Source organism: Abramis brama (assembly GCF_963993115.1).
Source record: "Abramis brama genome assembly, chromosome: 1".
Lineage (NCBI taxonomy): Eukaryota > Metazoa > Chordata > Actinopteri > Cypriniformes > Leuciscidae > Abramis > Abramis brama.
The window spans coordinates 51,411,271-51,428,275 of NC_139963.1; the positions used below are offsets into that span (position 1 = coordinate 51,411,271).

Sequence of the window (17,005 nt, forward strand, 5' to 3'; positions counted from 1 at the left end):
GTACTGAATCATGACATTGGTACTGAAGTGTTTATCATCTCAAGTTGTATGTACCATGAGTTTAAGACGATGAAATTTTTTTTTTTTTTTTTTTTTACAGGGGGTGCAAAGCAAAATCAGCCTACGGGTACGTTTATAAACTGAGTATATGAAGTTTCCATTTGATCCTACATATAATAAATCTGAATAATAAAACGTCAATCTCAAAAAGAGCAATTAAAATACTTTGTTGTTGTTGTTGAAGGAGGTGTAAGTGTCACCAGACAACAGAAGCTGAACTTGGTGCTGTGTGGAAGTGATGAAACACTGAAGGCCACTGTATCTAAATATATAAGAGGAAAAATGAAAAATCGTGTGATCAGTCTGGTGGAGCTTCCAGCTGTCAATCAGGAAGTGGAGGAAGTGTCAGAGGAGGAAGTGATGCGTCAGACTCTCAACTGTGTGTCTCTCTGTGATCCTGGAGTTCATGTTTTTCTCCTCATTGTTCCTGTTGGTCCACTGACTGATGGAGACAAAGCAGAAATGGAGGAGATCCAGAGGATATTCAGCTCAAGAATCAAAAACCACTTCATGTTTCTCATAATCCAAGAGAAGAGGAGGATTAGTAAAATTAATATATGTCAAACTTCAGCTATTGATACGTTTCTTCAGACATTTGGAGGTCATCATTTTGTTCTGGAAAACAGCTCACAGGTTCCAGCTCTACTTCAGGATGTGGAGAACATGGTACAAGAGAACAAGGGAAGTTTCTACACCACCTTCATGTACCTTCAGGCTCGAGTAGAACTGGAGAGAAACAAACTCACAGCTGAAATAGAGGAACTGAGAAGATCTATGATGAAAACTCAATCAACACCAGGTAAATAAAAGTGCACTGTAAAACCTAATAGTTACATGTACTATAAAAAATTGTTTACTGCACTCAAAGATTAACGAAATTTATGTGGACACTAAGGGCAATATTTTAACGAACTAAGCGCATGGTCTAAAGCGCCCAGCGCAAGTGCATTTAGGGCGTGGCCAAATACACTTTTGCTAGTTTAATGGTAAAATGGTCTAAAAGTGTTGTTCCTATCAGAGGTGGAAGTAACGAATTACTACTCTCGTTACTGTCATTAAGTCGTTTTTTCGGGTACTTGTACTTTTTTGAGTATATTTTTAAATTTGTAATTTTACTTGTACTTAAGTACAAATTAAGCTAAATAATCTACTTCGTTACTTTGGAAATCACAATTCGTTACTGAGAATGCCTAAAATTTCAATTAAAGCAGCACTAGGTAACTTTTCAACCTTCATAATATATTTCCAAGACTCTTGTGATGGTACATCGACTTACAATAGGTTGAATAACATGTCTGCCATAGCCTGACGGGGTTTGTATAGTTTTTAATCGCACTTTTAAACTTCGGGGTTCGGGTAGTAACACCCGCGCACAAAAAGAACTACAAAATTCGACTGCTTTACGGCATAGGCTACCTCACTTCCCCCAACACGTCCTCACATGCTGTTGAACTTGTAAGTATATTGCTTATATTGTATATCACTCGGACAAGCTTTCACTCGTTGGTGTGAGCTAAAAAGCACAGCGTTCTTGTTGATGGATTAGTAACTTAGACATCTTCGGAGGCTATAGCTCGATGTTCGATGTCCGACGATTTGAAACGCGTTGTGTTTATTCCCCAATCGAATCACGAATCGAATCGTGAGGTGATCATAGGCACCTCACGATTCGATTCGATTACGACTCAGTGGGCTACGATGCTAAAACGATTAACGATGCATCTTTTTTTGTGTGTGACAACTTGGTACTTTTAAAGCAAAGTATTTATAATGACCCATAAAGAATTTACTTCCAATATATTTTATTAATAAAACAAATGGAAGTGATTTGGCAAGTCAACTGTAGCCTAAGGTTACATTTGCCAGCATATTTCCCAACATTGCAAAGAACCAACATGCCTGTACTAGCAGCGTAAATAAATACATTACAAATGTTGTATATAAAATATAAATATAAAATAATACACTTCTATCCAACATCCTCCTGTTATGTGCAATGAGCAATATAATCCTTCAGACAAAAAAAATAATAAAAATTTTCCTGTAGCAAAATCACAAAATTCATACAAAAATGTAGAATTATGTACTAGCAGCTCATATACAATAATATTGCTTGTGGACTTACGCATATTCTGAATAATAAGTAACATACAAAGCTTATACACAAATATATAATAAAGAGTTATGAATTGAAATTATGAATTGAAATTGTTGCTGTATACCACAATCAAAAACAGCTTATACAAAAAAAGTAAATGAACATCTGTAGAGAGCACAGTCAAAATTGAACTTTTTGAGATTGGCATTGCACTGATACACACTGTGGAGGGCAGTAGGTTACAAAAAACCTATGTATAACGTACGTACAACAGATCTGTTTACAGCATAAACAGATTGAAGTGAAAACTAAACAATACAGAAAGCAACTCTCATACAAAAATACAAAATAGGCCACAATGAAATTATGCCAATTTTCCATATCTTAGCTTTTAACGAAGAGGGTGCCGTTTGAATTTCACGCTCAGCCATCATGCGTCTCTGTTTTGCGCACGCCACAGGCCCTGTCCCAAATGGCACTTTAAGCACTCGTGGTCTTCCTACGAGTCCACACTTTCGTGACGTAATGCCGCTTTGACTGTCGGGAAGAAGTCTGCTGCAGAGTCCGCATCAGTGCGAAAGTGCACATCGAGGGCACATATCGACCGCAAATTTTTGCTCGCGAGCTCCCTTCTGAGGCCTAAAATAACAAATGGGACACCCTATGGTCTCACGGACTTAACGGACACGCGCACGTGGCATCCATTGTAAGTCCACAAGACCGAAAGTGCATATGAAGTGTGCCATTTGGGACAGGGCCACAGACTGTCCGAGCACTGCACTTCCGCGCTTCAGAGTTACGCCTTTTTCGTTCCGTAAGTATTACGTTATTAGAAAGAAAAAAACAACATTTATTTTTTTTTTTTTTGAAAAAATGGATTTTTGTGAATCAATTCAGAATCGTCCGCATTGCGATGCATCTAAGAATAAATTTTTCCCCCACCCCTACTGATGATGATAGCTGATCACTGAAGGAGCTCAGAATAATTTATGGAAGTTTTGGAGAAACAAACAACATGGTGGTGTTTTCAAAAAAAAATATATTGATACATCGATAGGCTACTGAAATATCTGACATGGTTCCAATACAAATTTTCTGCAGTATTTATACACAGATACCAGCTGCGCGCACTCTCATCTCCGGCAGCGAGTTTCAGTTACGAAGCCTGAATGTCAGCACGGGATTGCAGGTATTACGCATAATTTTAATCATACCCGCAGGTTTCTATGGTGTATTTTAATGACAAATGTCGGGAGGGCATTCATGAAATTGCAGAAAACTGGACGTGAGCTCTCAAATATACAAATTAATTGCCTCTCTGCTCTCTCCTTAGTTTGAACTCTCAGACTGTGTCACCAGGAGTCGCGAATCTCTCCGTGCTCTTGAACTAGAAATTAAAGGTATAGTTCACCCAAAAATGAAAATTTGCTGTTGATTTACTCACCCCCAGACCATCCGAGATGTAGGTGACTTTTTTTTCTTTAGAAGAACAGTAAAGAAGGTTTTTAGCTGAAACCGTTGCCCTTGCTGATTCATATAACACAAGTCAATGGCTGCCATCACTTTGAGAGTCAAAAAAACATATGTAGACAAAATAAAATTAATATGTGTGACTCCTGATGATACATTGGGGTCTTATAAAGTGAAACAATTGGTCTGTGCAAGAAACTGAACATTATTTACAGAATTATTACCTGTAATCCACAGCCTCAGCACACATAGCGAGCCTCACACACATCCCTAGCGAGTTCACTTCCTGTCACATTACGACGTACTGTATGCGCAGGATCTGACTCTGAGTTTGTTTACAGCAGAGAGGGAGGAAGCGTGTGTTATATTGTTTGTCAAAAACACTTACTTGTGCTTATACTTGATGCCGCATCCTATATATGCGCAATCTCCGTTGGAAAGATTGTCACTTCACAAATTTCCAAAGTCTGAGCTTCGGTATAAGTCATACGTGACAGGAAGCTTGCTCTTGTGAACGTGCTCAGGACCGTTTGCCCAAGCTGTGGATTACAAGTAATAATGTTGTAAATTATGTTCAGTTTCTTGCACAAACCGATCTTTTCGCTTCATAAGACTCCAATGTATCGTAAGGAGCCAAGGGTATTAATTTTGTTTTGCCGGTATAGGTTTTTCTGACACTCAAAGTAGGGATGTCCCGATCAGGTTTTTTTGCCCTCGAGTCCGAGTCCAAGTCATTTGATTTTGAGTATCTACCGATACCGAGTCCCGATCCGATACTTCTATAATACATAAAAAAAGAATAAAGAAGAGCGAAAAAACAGATCCAGGATGTTCCTTATTTTTTATTTAATTCACCTTATTTTAACATTCAACAACTCTGTTAACAAACAGAGCACTTCTGTGAGGTAGCTTGAACAATCAAGTAATAAATAACATAAATTCTTCACTTTTGGACTTTAGTGCAACAGTAAATATAAAAAAAGTCTAATATATAAACAAATAGCACCTCAACTTAAAATACCCGGCAGGCATGTAAACAAATAAAAAATAAAAGTGCCACAGTGTTTGCAAAGCCAGTAATGTCCTTGTTTCACACTGCACGCGTTAGCAGAGCGTGCAGCGCGTATTTTTTTCGCCGCCCATGTTAACAGATTAGAGCATTCACACCGCACGCAGAGGTGGCGCGGCAGTGCGTAGCAGACAAGAGCAGCAGTGCCGCGATAGTTTCGGCGCCGAGTCTATTTTTGCTGCGCCGCTTACGCTGAATTAAAGTGACAATGCATTGATCATGGCCAAAATACACCGCAGTTTTATCCAAAAAGTGCATTGATGATATCTATTGTGTTTTAAACAGTCAATCAAATGACCAACAGCAATTTAAAAAGAAAACAAATGTCCAAAAACAAACTTGTTGCCAGAACAATAAAAACAAAGATGAACCAAAAGTTATATAAATGAAATTATTAATAAAATAAGCTTCTTGACAAGTCTTTTCTCTTAAATGTATTTGAAAACGAAATAAAGCAATGCCAACTTATCCATTATAGAGTACTCTGTCTGTACACAACCCGCGGTTCAGCCGCGCGTGACAAACGCTGCCAGTGTGAAAGCAAAACGTGCGTGTCCTGCTCCTGCCATAGGCACTGCTCCTGCGCTGCTTACGCTCTGCTAACGCGTGCAGTGTGAAACCGGCGTAACTCTGTGCCACCGCATAACTATAGATGTGTTAAAAAATAATGAGAATATATATATACATATATATCCGAGTCCTGATCGGGAGGTAACGTCCGATTCCGATCGAGTCTGAAAACACGTGATCGGGCCCGATTTCCGATCACGTGATCGGATCGGGACATCCCTAACTCAAAGTGAAGGTAGACATTGATTTGCATTATATGAATCCGCAAAGACCACGGTTTTAGCTAAAAACTTCTTTATTGTTTAACTGAAGAAAAAGTCACCTACATCTCGGATGGTCTGAGGGTGAGTAAATACGCAGCAAATTTAAATTTTTGGGTAAACTATACTTTTAATTTAGCCTGGATGCCAGCTGAACTTAGCCCCGCCCACAACATTTTTAGGTCGGGAAGTTAGAAACTAAATCTAAAATGTATAATGTAAGGGTCAAGAGCCCAACTAAAGCAAACACTGATCACCATAATGGAGATGTAAAATAGTGATTTTCTCCTTCAGTGATTCTGCTTGTTAACATCAGGTGTCTTCAATAATGCCCCATCATCAGTCAATTAATCACTTAATTATCTCATTAACTTCAACACGGTTTCAGTGCTAATTTAACACTCTTGAGTGTGGAGTCAAATAACCTCCCAGGAGAGGTTAAGCCGATAGGCCGATATATCGGCCGATATTTGGCATTTTTGAAATATCGGCATCGTCCGATAAGTTTTTCTGATTGGCCGATGAGTTGAAAGCGGGACTTTTATTTTGACAGTGCTCCGGACTTTTATTTTGACAGGCGGCGCTGAGAACACCAGCGCCTGAAGAGAACGGCAACGGCAGCTCCTCAGATGATGTCAGATCAAACAGCGCTCACTCACATTCTCCGTCTTCATTAATTTACGATCTCTGTCAGTCATATCTAATACTTTGTTAGACAGAACTGGTAAACAAAGTAAGTAAATGGTAACTTATGCGAAGTAAGTAAAGCGTTTGCTTTTATATTATTTGTAACAGAAAAGGCAAACAATCAGGCTAAAATACTTTCTCATTTGCCGTCAACATTCAGCAAATGCGCATCTACGTCATTTAAACATATCTCTGAATATCTAATAAACATTTAATTTCACAAACCTTGCAGATTTAATTGAATCCAACTATGATATCTTGTGAAGTGTGCATTACTGCCTGCGAGTGACGGTCGGTCCGTGATTAAATGCGAACAGAAGATCAGCTTCACAGGAGACGCGATCAAAAATCCTTCATTTTAAAATATGCTGATATATAACCAGTTGCCAACTGTGTCATATTCATATCGTTTTCACTGTGCTGTATGTAAAATTAGCGTTACCTTGTCTTTATTTGAAAAAATATGATTACCAGCACGAAATTACCAATTACTGAGAGCCCTGTTACAGTGTTTACATAACGTTACTTTTTATTCAGATATTCATATATTTCTAAACAATTACTTTGTGAAAAATACTGTAATGTAATAGGATTGCAAATTTAAGAAGTTGCCATCTAAAGTATAAAAGCATGTTTATTTTAAAAATGTGTTTTATAATTTATTTATAATTTATTAAATATTGATTAAAATAAATATATATAAAAATATCAGCTTTATATCGGCCATCGGCCACCCTGCTCTCCAAGATATCGGCATCGGCCATCAAAAAGCCAATATCGGTCGACCACTAGTTAATTTAACACTGGAGTTTTTGCTGTGTAAATAAACAGCACTTTACATCTAACATCACTGCGAGTATTGCCATCATTTTTTTTTTTTTTTTTTTTTTTTTTGTGCAAACCCAGTTTTGCCAGACAGCGGGACTGGAAAGACCCGTTGTCTCACAGACGTCTACATAAGTTCTTATTGGAATTAACAGAGATTTAGAGGTTGATGATTTATTGAGTTTTTCACTGGAACCAATTTTTGCCAGCTTGCGCTTGTCTTTCAAGAGTTTATCATAAAATGCGGAGCAGTCCACTCCGAAATTAATTCGTACAAAAAGCATTGCTTTCATTGTTGTTACACTCAGTCGATATTTTTCATCCATCCATGATGCATTCATTAACGAGAACACGCTCCACAGGTGCAGATGTACCAGGCAGGCATAAAACAAACTCCACAGCCAAAGATAAGACTCCAAAGTTGAGTGACTTGCTACCCATCTCACTAAACACGTCTGTCCGTCTATCAGAAACAGCCACCTTGTTTTTGTTCCACTCAGTGATGTGACAAGTGAAAATGTTTTTAGCACAGGCCCACTCATCAAAGAGCATGGTTTCGTCAACCGATGTGAGAGCAGGTATTCTTGAGTAGAAGTTGCTGAGGCTGCTCTGAATGTCTCTCCATTCTGGAACACTTCTCAGTAGGACCAACTCTAGTTCTTTTGTATTCTCCAGTGACCAGCTCCAATTATCAAGGTAATCCACTGATGCTGAGTAAAAGCTTCTCACTGCACAATAAAAATCATCAGATTTTATGTCACCAGCTTCAACAACTGGGTGTCTAACTGTGTTTTGATGTCAGAGGGAATAAATGATTCCTCCAGCCTGGCCTGCATGACATTTCTCAGATCATAAATGTGCAAAGCCACTTCTGTGGCAGATATATTGTCTTGCTCTACTGTCTCCAGTGCACGATGGAAAGCTGCAGTTTGCTTAAGTGCAAATCCAAGCCAAAGTTTTGTGCAAGGGTTGCTGAATGTGTCTCTTAGAAACTTTGGGCACATTTCTTGAGAAAGAAAGTATGCACGTAGACCATCAAAAAGGTGCAGAATTCGTTCAAGAGCTGGACCAAGAGAGAGGAAACGTGTGCTACCATGCTGCAGTAATTTCTGATAGTCCAGCTGTACAAAGTCACAAAACTCCTTGAGCTCCTTTACGCGCACTGTATAGATAAGAAAGTATTTGTATACCTTCACAGCAAAACACTCCAAATCAATCGGTAACTGCTGTTTGCAGGGTATTGTGGATGATGTGTGCATTACAGCCAACACCCAGAATATCCCTTCCTAGCTGCGTTTGCAGCTTTCTCCAGATATTGCTTTTACTAGCTCTTTTAATACCGCCAAAGTTTGTGTTAGTGTTATCAGCACAAAGTGCAACTATTTTCTGTGCAAGGCCATGTTTTTCAATGACATGGGAAATGTAGGCAGTTTGCAAATCCGATGTCTCACCTGGCAGAGATGAAAATTCAATTATCTTGACCTTTACACCCTCTAGTGGCTTAAAGTATCGCACAAGCACAGGGAACTATTTAATGTATTTGTGGTTGGATGCATCCACAGTTAACGTGACAAAGGAGCACTTGTCCAAATCATGCTGAACTTCTTCCTCTGACAAAGGACCAAGAACGTTGCATATTATAGCCTCAGATTTAGTGCGAGCAGAAGAACATTTCGGATCATACAATTTCTTAATCAATTTTGCAGTGCAGTCAGCTGACCGAAAACTATGGCCATGAATAACAGAATGATATGCAAAAAGTCCTTCACTTGCATGCACTTTATCAGATTCGCAACTTTGCTTCACAAAAAATTCGCTGACACTTGGAGTAGCACACTTACTTTTAGCAGCATCCATGTGCTTTTTCGTGTGCATATGCTGCGTAATGTCGGCTCGGCCTCCATGAGCAATGGAAAAGCGAGCCCCGCAAATGTCGCATCTTAATTTACTTGCCTCTGATAGTGACTCTCTTTTGAGAAATTTGAACTCTTTTTGAAGATCCTCGTTAAATGTACACGCACGCTTCTTTGACATTTTGCACCTGAGTCAAGCTTATCCATGCTCTTTTCTCGTATACACTTAACTGTGACGTCGGATTGCGCCTTGCAAGTTGATTGAGGGAATTGTGATTGGATGGAGTTGTCCTTTTGCCTTCTCGTATTGGATGGATTTTTTTTCTCTAAAATATACTATGAGGTGATTTGCTAGTTTAATTAGTCTATTCCATATGAGAGTACTCACGCTATCACTCAGCAAAAAAAAAAATATATATATATACTGTATACACCCGAAACAAACAAAATTACAAACATTACAAACACGAACTGACAGAGGATGAGAGAATTACAGAGATCAGACGATGAGAGAGAGGGAGAAAGTGAAAGCAAAATGTGCGATCAGAGATCGCAGTAGGCTATGGCAAAAATCACAGACAATGTAACCTTTGAGAGAGACAACAAGAAATCACATCAATCGAATCAAATCAATAATCAATACTTGCATATGGTTCTCTTTGTATGAGGAAAGGAGCTGTGCGTTCTTTCGTGTCTTCCGGTGCGAGCAGACTCGCGCAAAGTTTTGAAGGTTTGAAAGTTACCAAAGAAATGATTCAGAGTTCATCTCCCTTGTGGAGGGAGACTCGAATATGAAAATAAAACTTAGTAAAGAAAAGAAAAGAAAGGTCGGGAGTGACGCGGAGGTGTGCGTCCGGAGACGGTGGCCGAAGCCGAAGTTGGTGTTTCCCGAAGTTTGACCGGAGAGGAAGAGAAAGAGAAACAGGAAAGTTCCGTCTTTTGAGGGAATCCCGTCCCCGCCCCTTTTTGCAGGGAGGGCAAATCATCTGCCGAGAATTTCGAGCGGGAAGATTCTCTTTGTGTGTTAATGCGGCCCGACCCTCGGGTGGAATCACGAGGAGGCAAAATGTGATATTATACTCGGGGAATTAAAACACATAGAACCATAACGTTTATCACAATCTCTTATCAAAAATCTCCTTCGTCGTGCAGAGGGGATTAAAACAATACCAAGGACGAATATTGACAAAGATAGAAACATAGAGATACATTCTTTTGTTGAACAAAGCCTTCATCACACCTAGAGATTGGCATGGAGTACTTTCCATAAGATCATCTCTCAATGCAAATCAAACCAGCTATTAGGCTAACTGAAATAAAACCATGCCAATCTCTAGGTATGGTGAAGGCTATGTGATGATGTGTGGCTATTTTAATTCCAAAGGCCAAGGGAACTTTATCAGGATGCATAGTATCCTGGATCCATGAAGTAACTGGCCTTTAAAAATAAAAATCTGCCTGCCTCTATGGGAATTTAACATAGGGGTGGTCCAGATTTATGCACCCTGTATTTTAAGGAAGAACATTTATTTATTTACGATACATTATTCATTCACAAAGAAAATTGGTGTCCTTAAAGGTTGGACTTTTCCTAATTTTTTTTTAATTAAGGCATTAAGTTCAATTTCCAAAAGATTATTTTTTTATTCCTCTTTTTAGTCAACTTTAGCATGGGTGTCTAAACTTATACATAGCACTGTAACCACTTGAGAAATGTGTAAACATGTATCTAATTTTCCCATCTCATGATTTTCTTTTATTTGGTGTGGCTTTTGTATTCTTGTAAACTCTATTGGGTTAATGTTTCAAACTTTGCATATTATGGTTAACCAAAATGTGTGGCATGTTTGGTCTCTAAAACAATCCAATCTTCGTCTCCGATTTGTAAATCTACATTACATTTTGCTAACTTTGTGCATTAGTATTGTTGTGCATAGAACATTAGTATTATGAGCATAAAGATTCTTGTATTAAACATCCAATCAGATTACATGTTCAAAGACAATGGTCATAAAAGAATTTCCCTCCAAAGGAAAATCCTCTCATTGGCTCTTGCACCTCCAGAAGGTGTTACTTCTTCACACTTTTAAAACCCAAGATCAGCTTTTAGCTAGCTCTCTCTTACTCCTATACTGGAATGCTGACGTGAAGAAGATGCTGAACTAGAAGTTTCTAAGGACCCACCAAGCTTGTGCCAGGCTGCAGCCTTGTCTTTCCATTCACCAAAGATACTCTGGAAACCACTGGTTCTCTCTCATCAAGACCACATTCAGCAAAGATCAACTGGAGCCTCAACATATTGCATCAGGACAGTTTAATTCAAATGGGCGAGACATGCAAGTATCAAACTTAGTCTCATTATTTGAAACATTAAGTATCCTTACCCCTTTAAAGAAGGGCGTGTTAGAACTAAACTGATGGTTTGCTCAAGGCTGTTGATCTGCTGAATTTCAAACAAAATTCTTGCTTTCCTGTATTCTGCTTCAGCTCTCTTTCCCTTGGTAAACTGTATGCATGTATGTGTGTGTATGTTAGAGTAGTTTAAGTGTTTAGACTTAATAAAATCTTGTTCATGTCACACGTAAAGTTGTCCGTGTCTCAAGCTCATGACTGGAGTCACTAATCATTTAGATCTTGGTTACTGTTCTTAGTAGTACTGTAAATTAAGAAAGACATTTCCCATGCCCCGGAAATGTACATTTCTTTGAGTTAATAAACAATTATTTATTTATTTTATTTTATTAGTTTATTTGTCAGGGACAATGTACAAAATGCATTAATCTTTCGAAAAGATGTTTTGTACCAGAGTTAGCAAAAGCTATTTTCCATCTGCAGTCCCTGGGCAGGTGCACAATATTAAAACATTAAATAAAAAACGAATCAAAAAACCATAACATCCTAAATTATATACAACATAATCAAAAACATTTACTTCAATATTACATTTGTAGACTTTAAATGAGCTGATGCTGACACAGCTGGTTATCAAGGATGTAATTCTTTAAGTTTCGAGAGAAATTATTCAGATCCACAGATAATTTCAGACTATCTGGGAGTTGATTCCATTGTTTAATGGTTTTATATGAGAAGGCTGTCTGTGCAAAGGCGGAGGATCTTTTCGGGATAGCACAATTTCTGTGAGCAGTGGAGCGGGATGTTCGGTTCGTTTGTTCAGAGTAAAGTTTTATGACTTTTTTCATTGAGGGTGGAGCAATATTATTAACAATTTTGAAAACAGTTCTTAAATTTGTATATAGAATTAGAGAATCAAAATTTAATATTTTATATTTACTGAGAATATTACAGTGATGATAACGAGGGGCTTTTCTGTCAAGCACCTTTAAGGCCTGATTATAGACCGATCTGAGCGGTTTGAGTGTGGTCTCGTTGGCCTCGAGACCAACAGGACAAACAGTAGGTGATGTGTGGTGAGATCATAGCATTAAAATACATGAAAGACGCTTCAGTTGTCAAACTGTTCCTAATGTGTCTAAAGATGGAGATATTATATTTAATAGAGTTGTACATTCTTTTAATATGTTTTTTAAAACTTAGAGTTTGGTCCAAATGGACACCTAGATATTTTATCTCTGTCACAATGTTAATTTTTTGTCCTCAACATAGATGTTAGGCATAACATGAGTGCCTACGTGTTCACGGGACAAACAGGTTCTATCCTGAGTGTTCACGGGACAAACAGGTTAATTGATTGTAATATTAATTTACGACATTAAGTTAATTATATGAACTGATCCAAATATTCATAATCAAACCTGCCACTACCTCTGATGGGGCTGAAGCTGGGTACGCTTCTCCATAGTAGAACTCTGGCCTGCTCAATCATGCCACCTCAGGGCCTCATGACAGCAAGCGCCATAAAAGAGTGGAAACCCCATCCCCCTAGGTGTCAGTAGGGAGGATTCTCGGGGCTGCACTGGGTCATCCGTGCTGCATTGGGTATTCCGCTATCTTTTCGGAATCGGAATCGGGCATTTATCTTTTCGCTACTCACTGGGAATAGTGGTTGTATCGGAAAGGACTGATGCCAGGGTTCACGATAAGGGCGTTCCCCGGTGAGCTTTCTTGCACGTCAGCCTGCTATGTCAGAGTGGAACAATCTTCAGTTGCCCCGTTCCGGCCCAACTAGACTTATTCCTCGAGAGCCTTCTGACTTCCTCTGAGTCACTCAGAGATGGGCATCGATGGCACCCGCACTGAGCCCTAAACGGCAGCTTGGTTGTGGTGGTTCAGTATCTACCTCTGAAAGAGCTATGGATACTGCGTGAGCCCCCTCCATACTGGAGGCCTGCTTGTGATCCGAAGTAGAACCGGTTCGTTGGCGTCCTTAGAAATAAGAACCCCTGAGATGTTCGGCCATTTGTCACTTCCCTCCTGCACTAGAATTGTGGGGTGCGGTTTCCGCTCCACCTTTCTGGGTGACGTTGTTCTCATGGGCACGTCACGGTGCGGCTTCTGAGGGGGGTACAATTTGATCGTCTGGTTCCTGAGCAATGCAAGGGGTCATCCTTTTTGCATAGCTCTTACCTTCTCTGAGACTTCTCCAGTGCCATGCACTCGGAGCGGTCCCCTTGAGTAGTCAGGTAGCGAGTTAAAAACCTGTTTTAAGTAACAGTTCTCCTATTGTGTTTTACTCTTCAGAAGGTGGGAACTTGCATAATTCAGTTGACGAATTGTGCCTGGATTCGGGCCAGGGCTACTCCTGCAGGGGACCCTGACCTGGATATGTGCCAAGGCTCCTATTTCTCCTGTGATGGGAATAGATAGTGAGCCTGCGAGCGCTGCCTCAGAGGAGGCAGACCCAGCCCTGATTTTTCTTTGCTTCTCTCGCTCTGCGGTGGTAGAACAGAACGCAAAGTCTCAGTACCGGACTAACTACTTGTCTGTTTGGGGACCAGCAGAAAGGAGGGCGGTTCCTTGTGCGGTGGTTGGCCCACGTGCGAATGTGTGGCCATCATCTTGGTGGAAATCCAAGGTGCACCGTGTCCACTTGGGTTGAGAGTCCCTCCATCTGGAGCGTGTGCTCTTTCCTAAGCGTCAACATTGGTGCCTTGCTGAACAGATATTGTGTTAGGGGTTGGGCGACATTACACTAATGTGTACTGAACTCATGGCTTAGCACTTAGCCTGAGTGTCGGCTTGCTACGCCATTCCCCTCCTATGGACTGGATGAGTGCGTAAATTTACTCTGGTGAGTTCTACAGAACCCTATTGAGCTCCTCCGAGCCCCCTGTCGGTAGTAGACGTGGCGGAGCGTCTGATACTAGTCCCATCACTTGCATGCTTGTGAAACTTGTGTTAGGTGGGGCCCATATGTTGCGATCCCTACGGTGATCCCGTATGTGTATTTCTCTACGGAATGCTTCCTACGGTAAGCTCGTATCTTCCTTCGGCAGAGTCACCTCTGCCGTCATTGACTGGTTGTGTCCCCCCCCCCCCCCCCCCCTTCTGCAGCTGGAGCCACCTCAGTGACATCCCATATGTTGAACTACCCACTTAGGCACCTGGTCCATATGTGTTTTCCACATGTTACTCTCATGTAGATGTGGCTTCGCAGCGTAAACCTCTCCTTTAAGGTAGGAGTGGTCCTGTGGAACAGCAGTTACTTCCTGACCTAAGCTCGACCGTCCACCATGCGGAGGCTCTTGCAGCTTGTGTTTAGGCACTGGAAGGTGGCAGTAGTAGTGGCGTGTTAGAGGATCCCATACAGTCGGTACGATCGTCTAAGTCGAACGTTACCCGACTGAAAGGAAATGTCTCGGTTACCAATGTAACCCTCGTTCCCTGAATAACCGCTGACTGGGGCACGATCTGCTCCTCAGTGAAAAACAACTGGTAGGTGCATCCACTTCCGTGTTTATATCCACAGGGTAAGGCGGGGCGTTGATTACGCACCTGCCAAAGCTTGTTGGCTTGATTTTAAGAGTAATCAGAGTGATCGGCCTCACTAGGCGTTATCCCATACAGTCAGTACGATCGACTAAGTCTCCGTTCCCTCCTTCAGGGAACAAGGGTTACATTGGTAACCGAGACATTCTTCTAAACTAACGTTAAAGGGACACCAGGCAACGTTTTCGTGTTAATGAATCATCTTCGTAAGTCGGTATATGGTTAAATGACTCATTACAGGGTGAATGAAGACTCTCTTACCCGCAAATACTGCCTGTAGGAAGAATATCCCGCTTGCAAGTTCGGTGTATCCTACCTGCGTCCTTCAGTCTCACAAAGTCTCACAAAGTCTCAGACATCGCGAGAAGCAGGATCAGTTTACGGCAAGCATCCCCATTCTACCAGATTAACTTATAGACCTTGCTAATAAGACAAATATTATCCTCCGATATATATATTTTTTTATGCTCATGCCCACTCTCCCAAAAAAAACAAAACACGAAAGCAGTAGTTTGCCTTGTTCATATCGTTCGTTCCCGGTAAAAAATACTAGTATGCATGACAACACAATAAAAAATTAAAAAAACTCGCCATCAGTTGTTAAGAAAATATTACTTTACTTACCTCGGTAGACATAACTGGTTTTGAAATAGCCGGTTCCTCTGCTCAGCTGGGTTGACAGCTGATCAGCTGGGTTGCTCGTGGCGAGGGGGGAGGGACAAGAGTTCGTTTTTACGACAGTGTGTTTGAAAGCATTTACTACCAGACAATAGGTGGGGCTAGGGGGAGCTTCGTAGAGAAAAAACATTCAGGCTTGCCTGGTGTCCCTTTAACCTGTTACCATTTGGTTTGCATAAAAAAATATAAAGATTCATCACTAACCAGATATTTATGGCGAAAACTTCGCCGACAGACACAGCGACGTGATGCAAAGGCCTGCGTTCTCAACGTTGCTCAGGGAACTGAAGAGTTCTTCATAAAATGGCAGCTTGTGGTTATTTTTCATGGTCATTTCGTACCACTGTATTTAAATTTACAGTAACATGTCCCAAACTACATTGAAACCTAGAGTAGCCTATCATATTGTACACAGCTTAGTAAAATGTTGAGAATAAATATTTGAATATCGAAATCGTGGTGAGCTATTCTAAATAACTTAAAAGTTATTTGAATACATGCATACAAATATTAAGATGTATTACTTACCATATGACGAAGTGCCAAGTCGGCAGAAAACACAGATCTACACGATGCACTGACACACAGAAAAACTCTTTCAAACGCGCTCTCATGCACCCCCCACTGACAGAAATTAAGACTGTTAATGGTCACCCAGTCCTGGAAATGTTTTATGTAAGAATAACGTTAGTAGGCTAGCAATTTTACCTGTGGAATTCTCACCCCCTGTTTTCCTCTCCGCATCCGATGGCTGCTACATGCCAGATTTGTGCGGGTCCCATTGACCCACCCGACCTTCACCAGTTCTGTGTTTACCTGCCTGGGCCTCGCCCACGCTGAGGCGGCACTCACGGACGACACGTGCGCCCACTGCGCCGAGCTGCCAGTGCGCGCCCTCAGATCCAGAAGAGAAGTGGCTCGGGCAACAGCAGGGATGAGGCCCACTGCCGCCAGTGAGCCGCTGGTGGGCCCTCCCCCACCCGAATACGAGTTTGATGCTTTCAGCTGTTAGCGCAACACTCTTAGGCAAACTCTCTGCTCCTCACCACGGAGCTTCTCAGGTGCTGCGAGCAAATCACTCCGCAGAAGTAGCAGTGCTTCACCTTCTGAGGATATAATTCCCAGTATAAATACGGTTAGAAGATGGCTGTGTCTCATGTGACCTTGTTATTTGTACATGCTGTGACTATCTAACTCTCTATGTGACTTATCTAACTCTGGGGGATACGGTGAATAAGCTAAAGTCCCCAAAAGTTGGCGTGTTCCTTTAAATGGATGGGTCAGTCAAATATGCAGAAGATGCTGGAAAAGCAAAGAATGTGCAGGAGCTGGAGGATTTTTCTGAAGACCATTGGGCAGTTTAAGTGTTCGGGACAAACAAGGAACTTATGAACAACCATAAAAAAACAAACAGTTGTGGATAATTCAGGTAATGACACGCAGGGCCCTATCTTGCACCCAGCGCAAATGACTTTGTACACAACGCATGTATCATTCCTATTTTGCACCCGACACACAGCGGACTTTT

General features: G+C 40.9%; 2 protein-coding genes across 3 annotated transcripts in view; both read left to right on the forward strand.

Moving 5' to 3' along the window:
• LOC311081559 (DNA-directed RNA polymerases I, II, and III subunit RPABC2-like) overlaps positions 1-17,005 on the forward strand; it is a gene marked incomplete at its 5' end in the record, with an annotated part of 120,047 nt that overhangs the window by 74,980 nt on the left and 28,062 nt on the right. The gene's annotated exons all lie outside the window — the stretch shown is intronic.
• The window catches only part of LOC311087048 (GTPase IMAP family member 8-like), a 44,022-nt gene that overhangs the window by 12,251 nt on the left and 14,766 nt on the right, over positions 1-17,005 (forward strand). For both annotated transcript variants that reach the window (XM_084120299.1, XM_084120298.1), the window contains exons 5-6: positions 101-127; positions 245-859. In XM_084120299.1, coding sequence (XP_083976425.1) covers positions 101-127; positions 245-859 — 642 coding nt within the window. The remainder of the gene's footprint in view (positions 1-100; positions 128-244; positions 860-17,005) is intronic.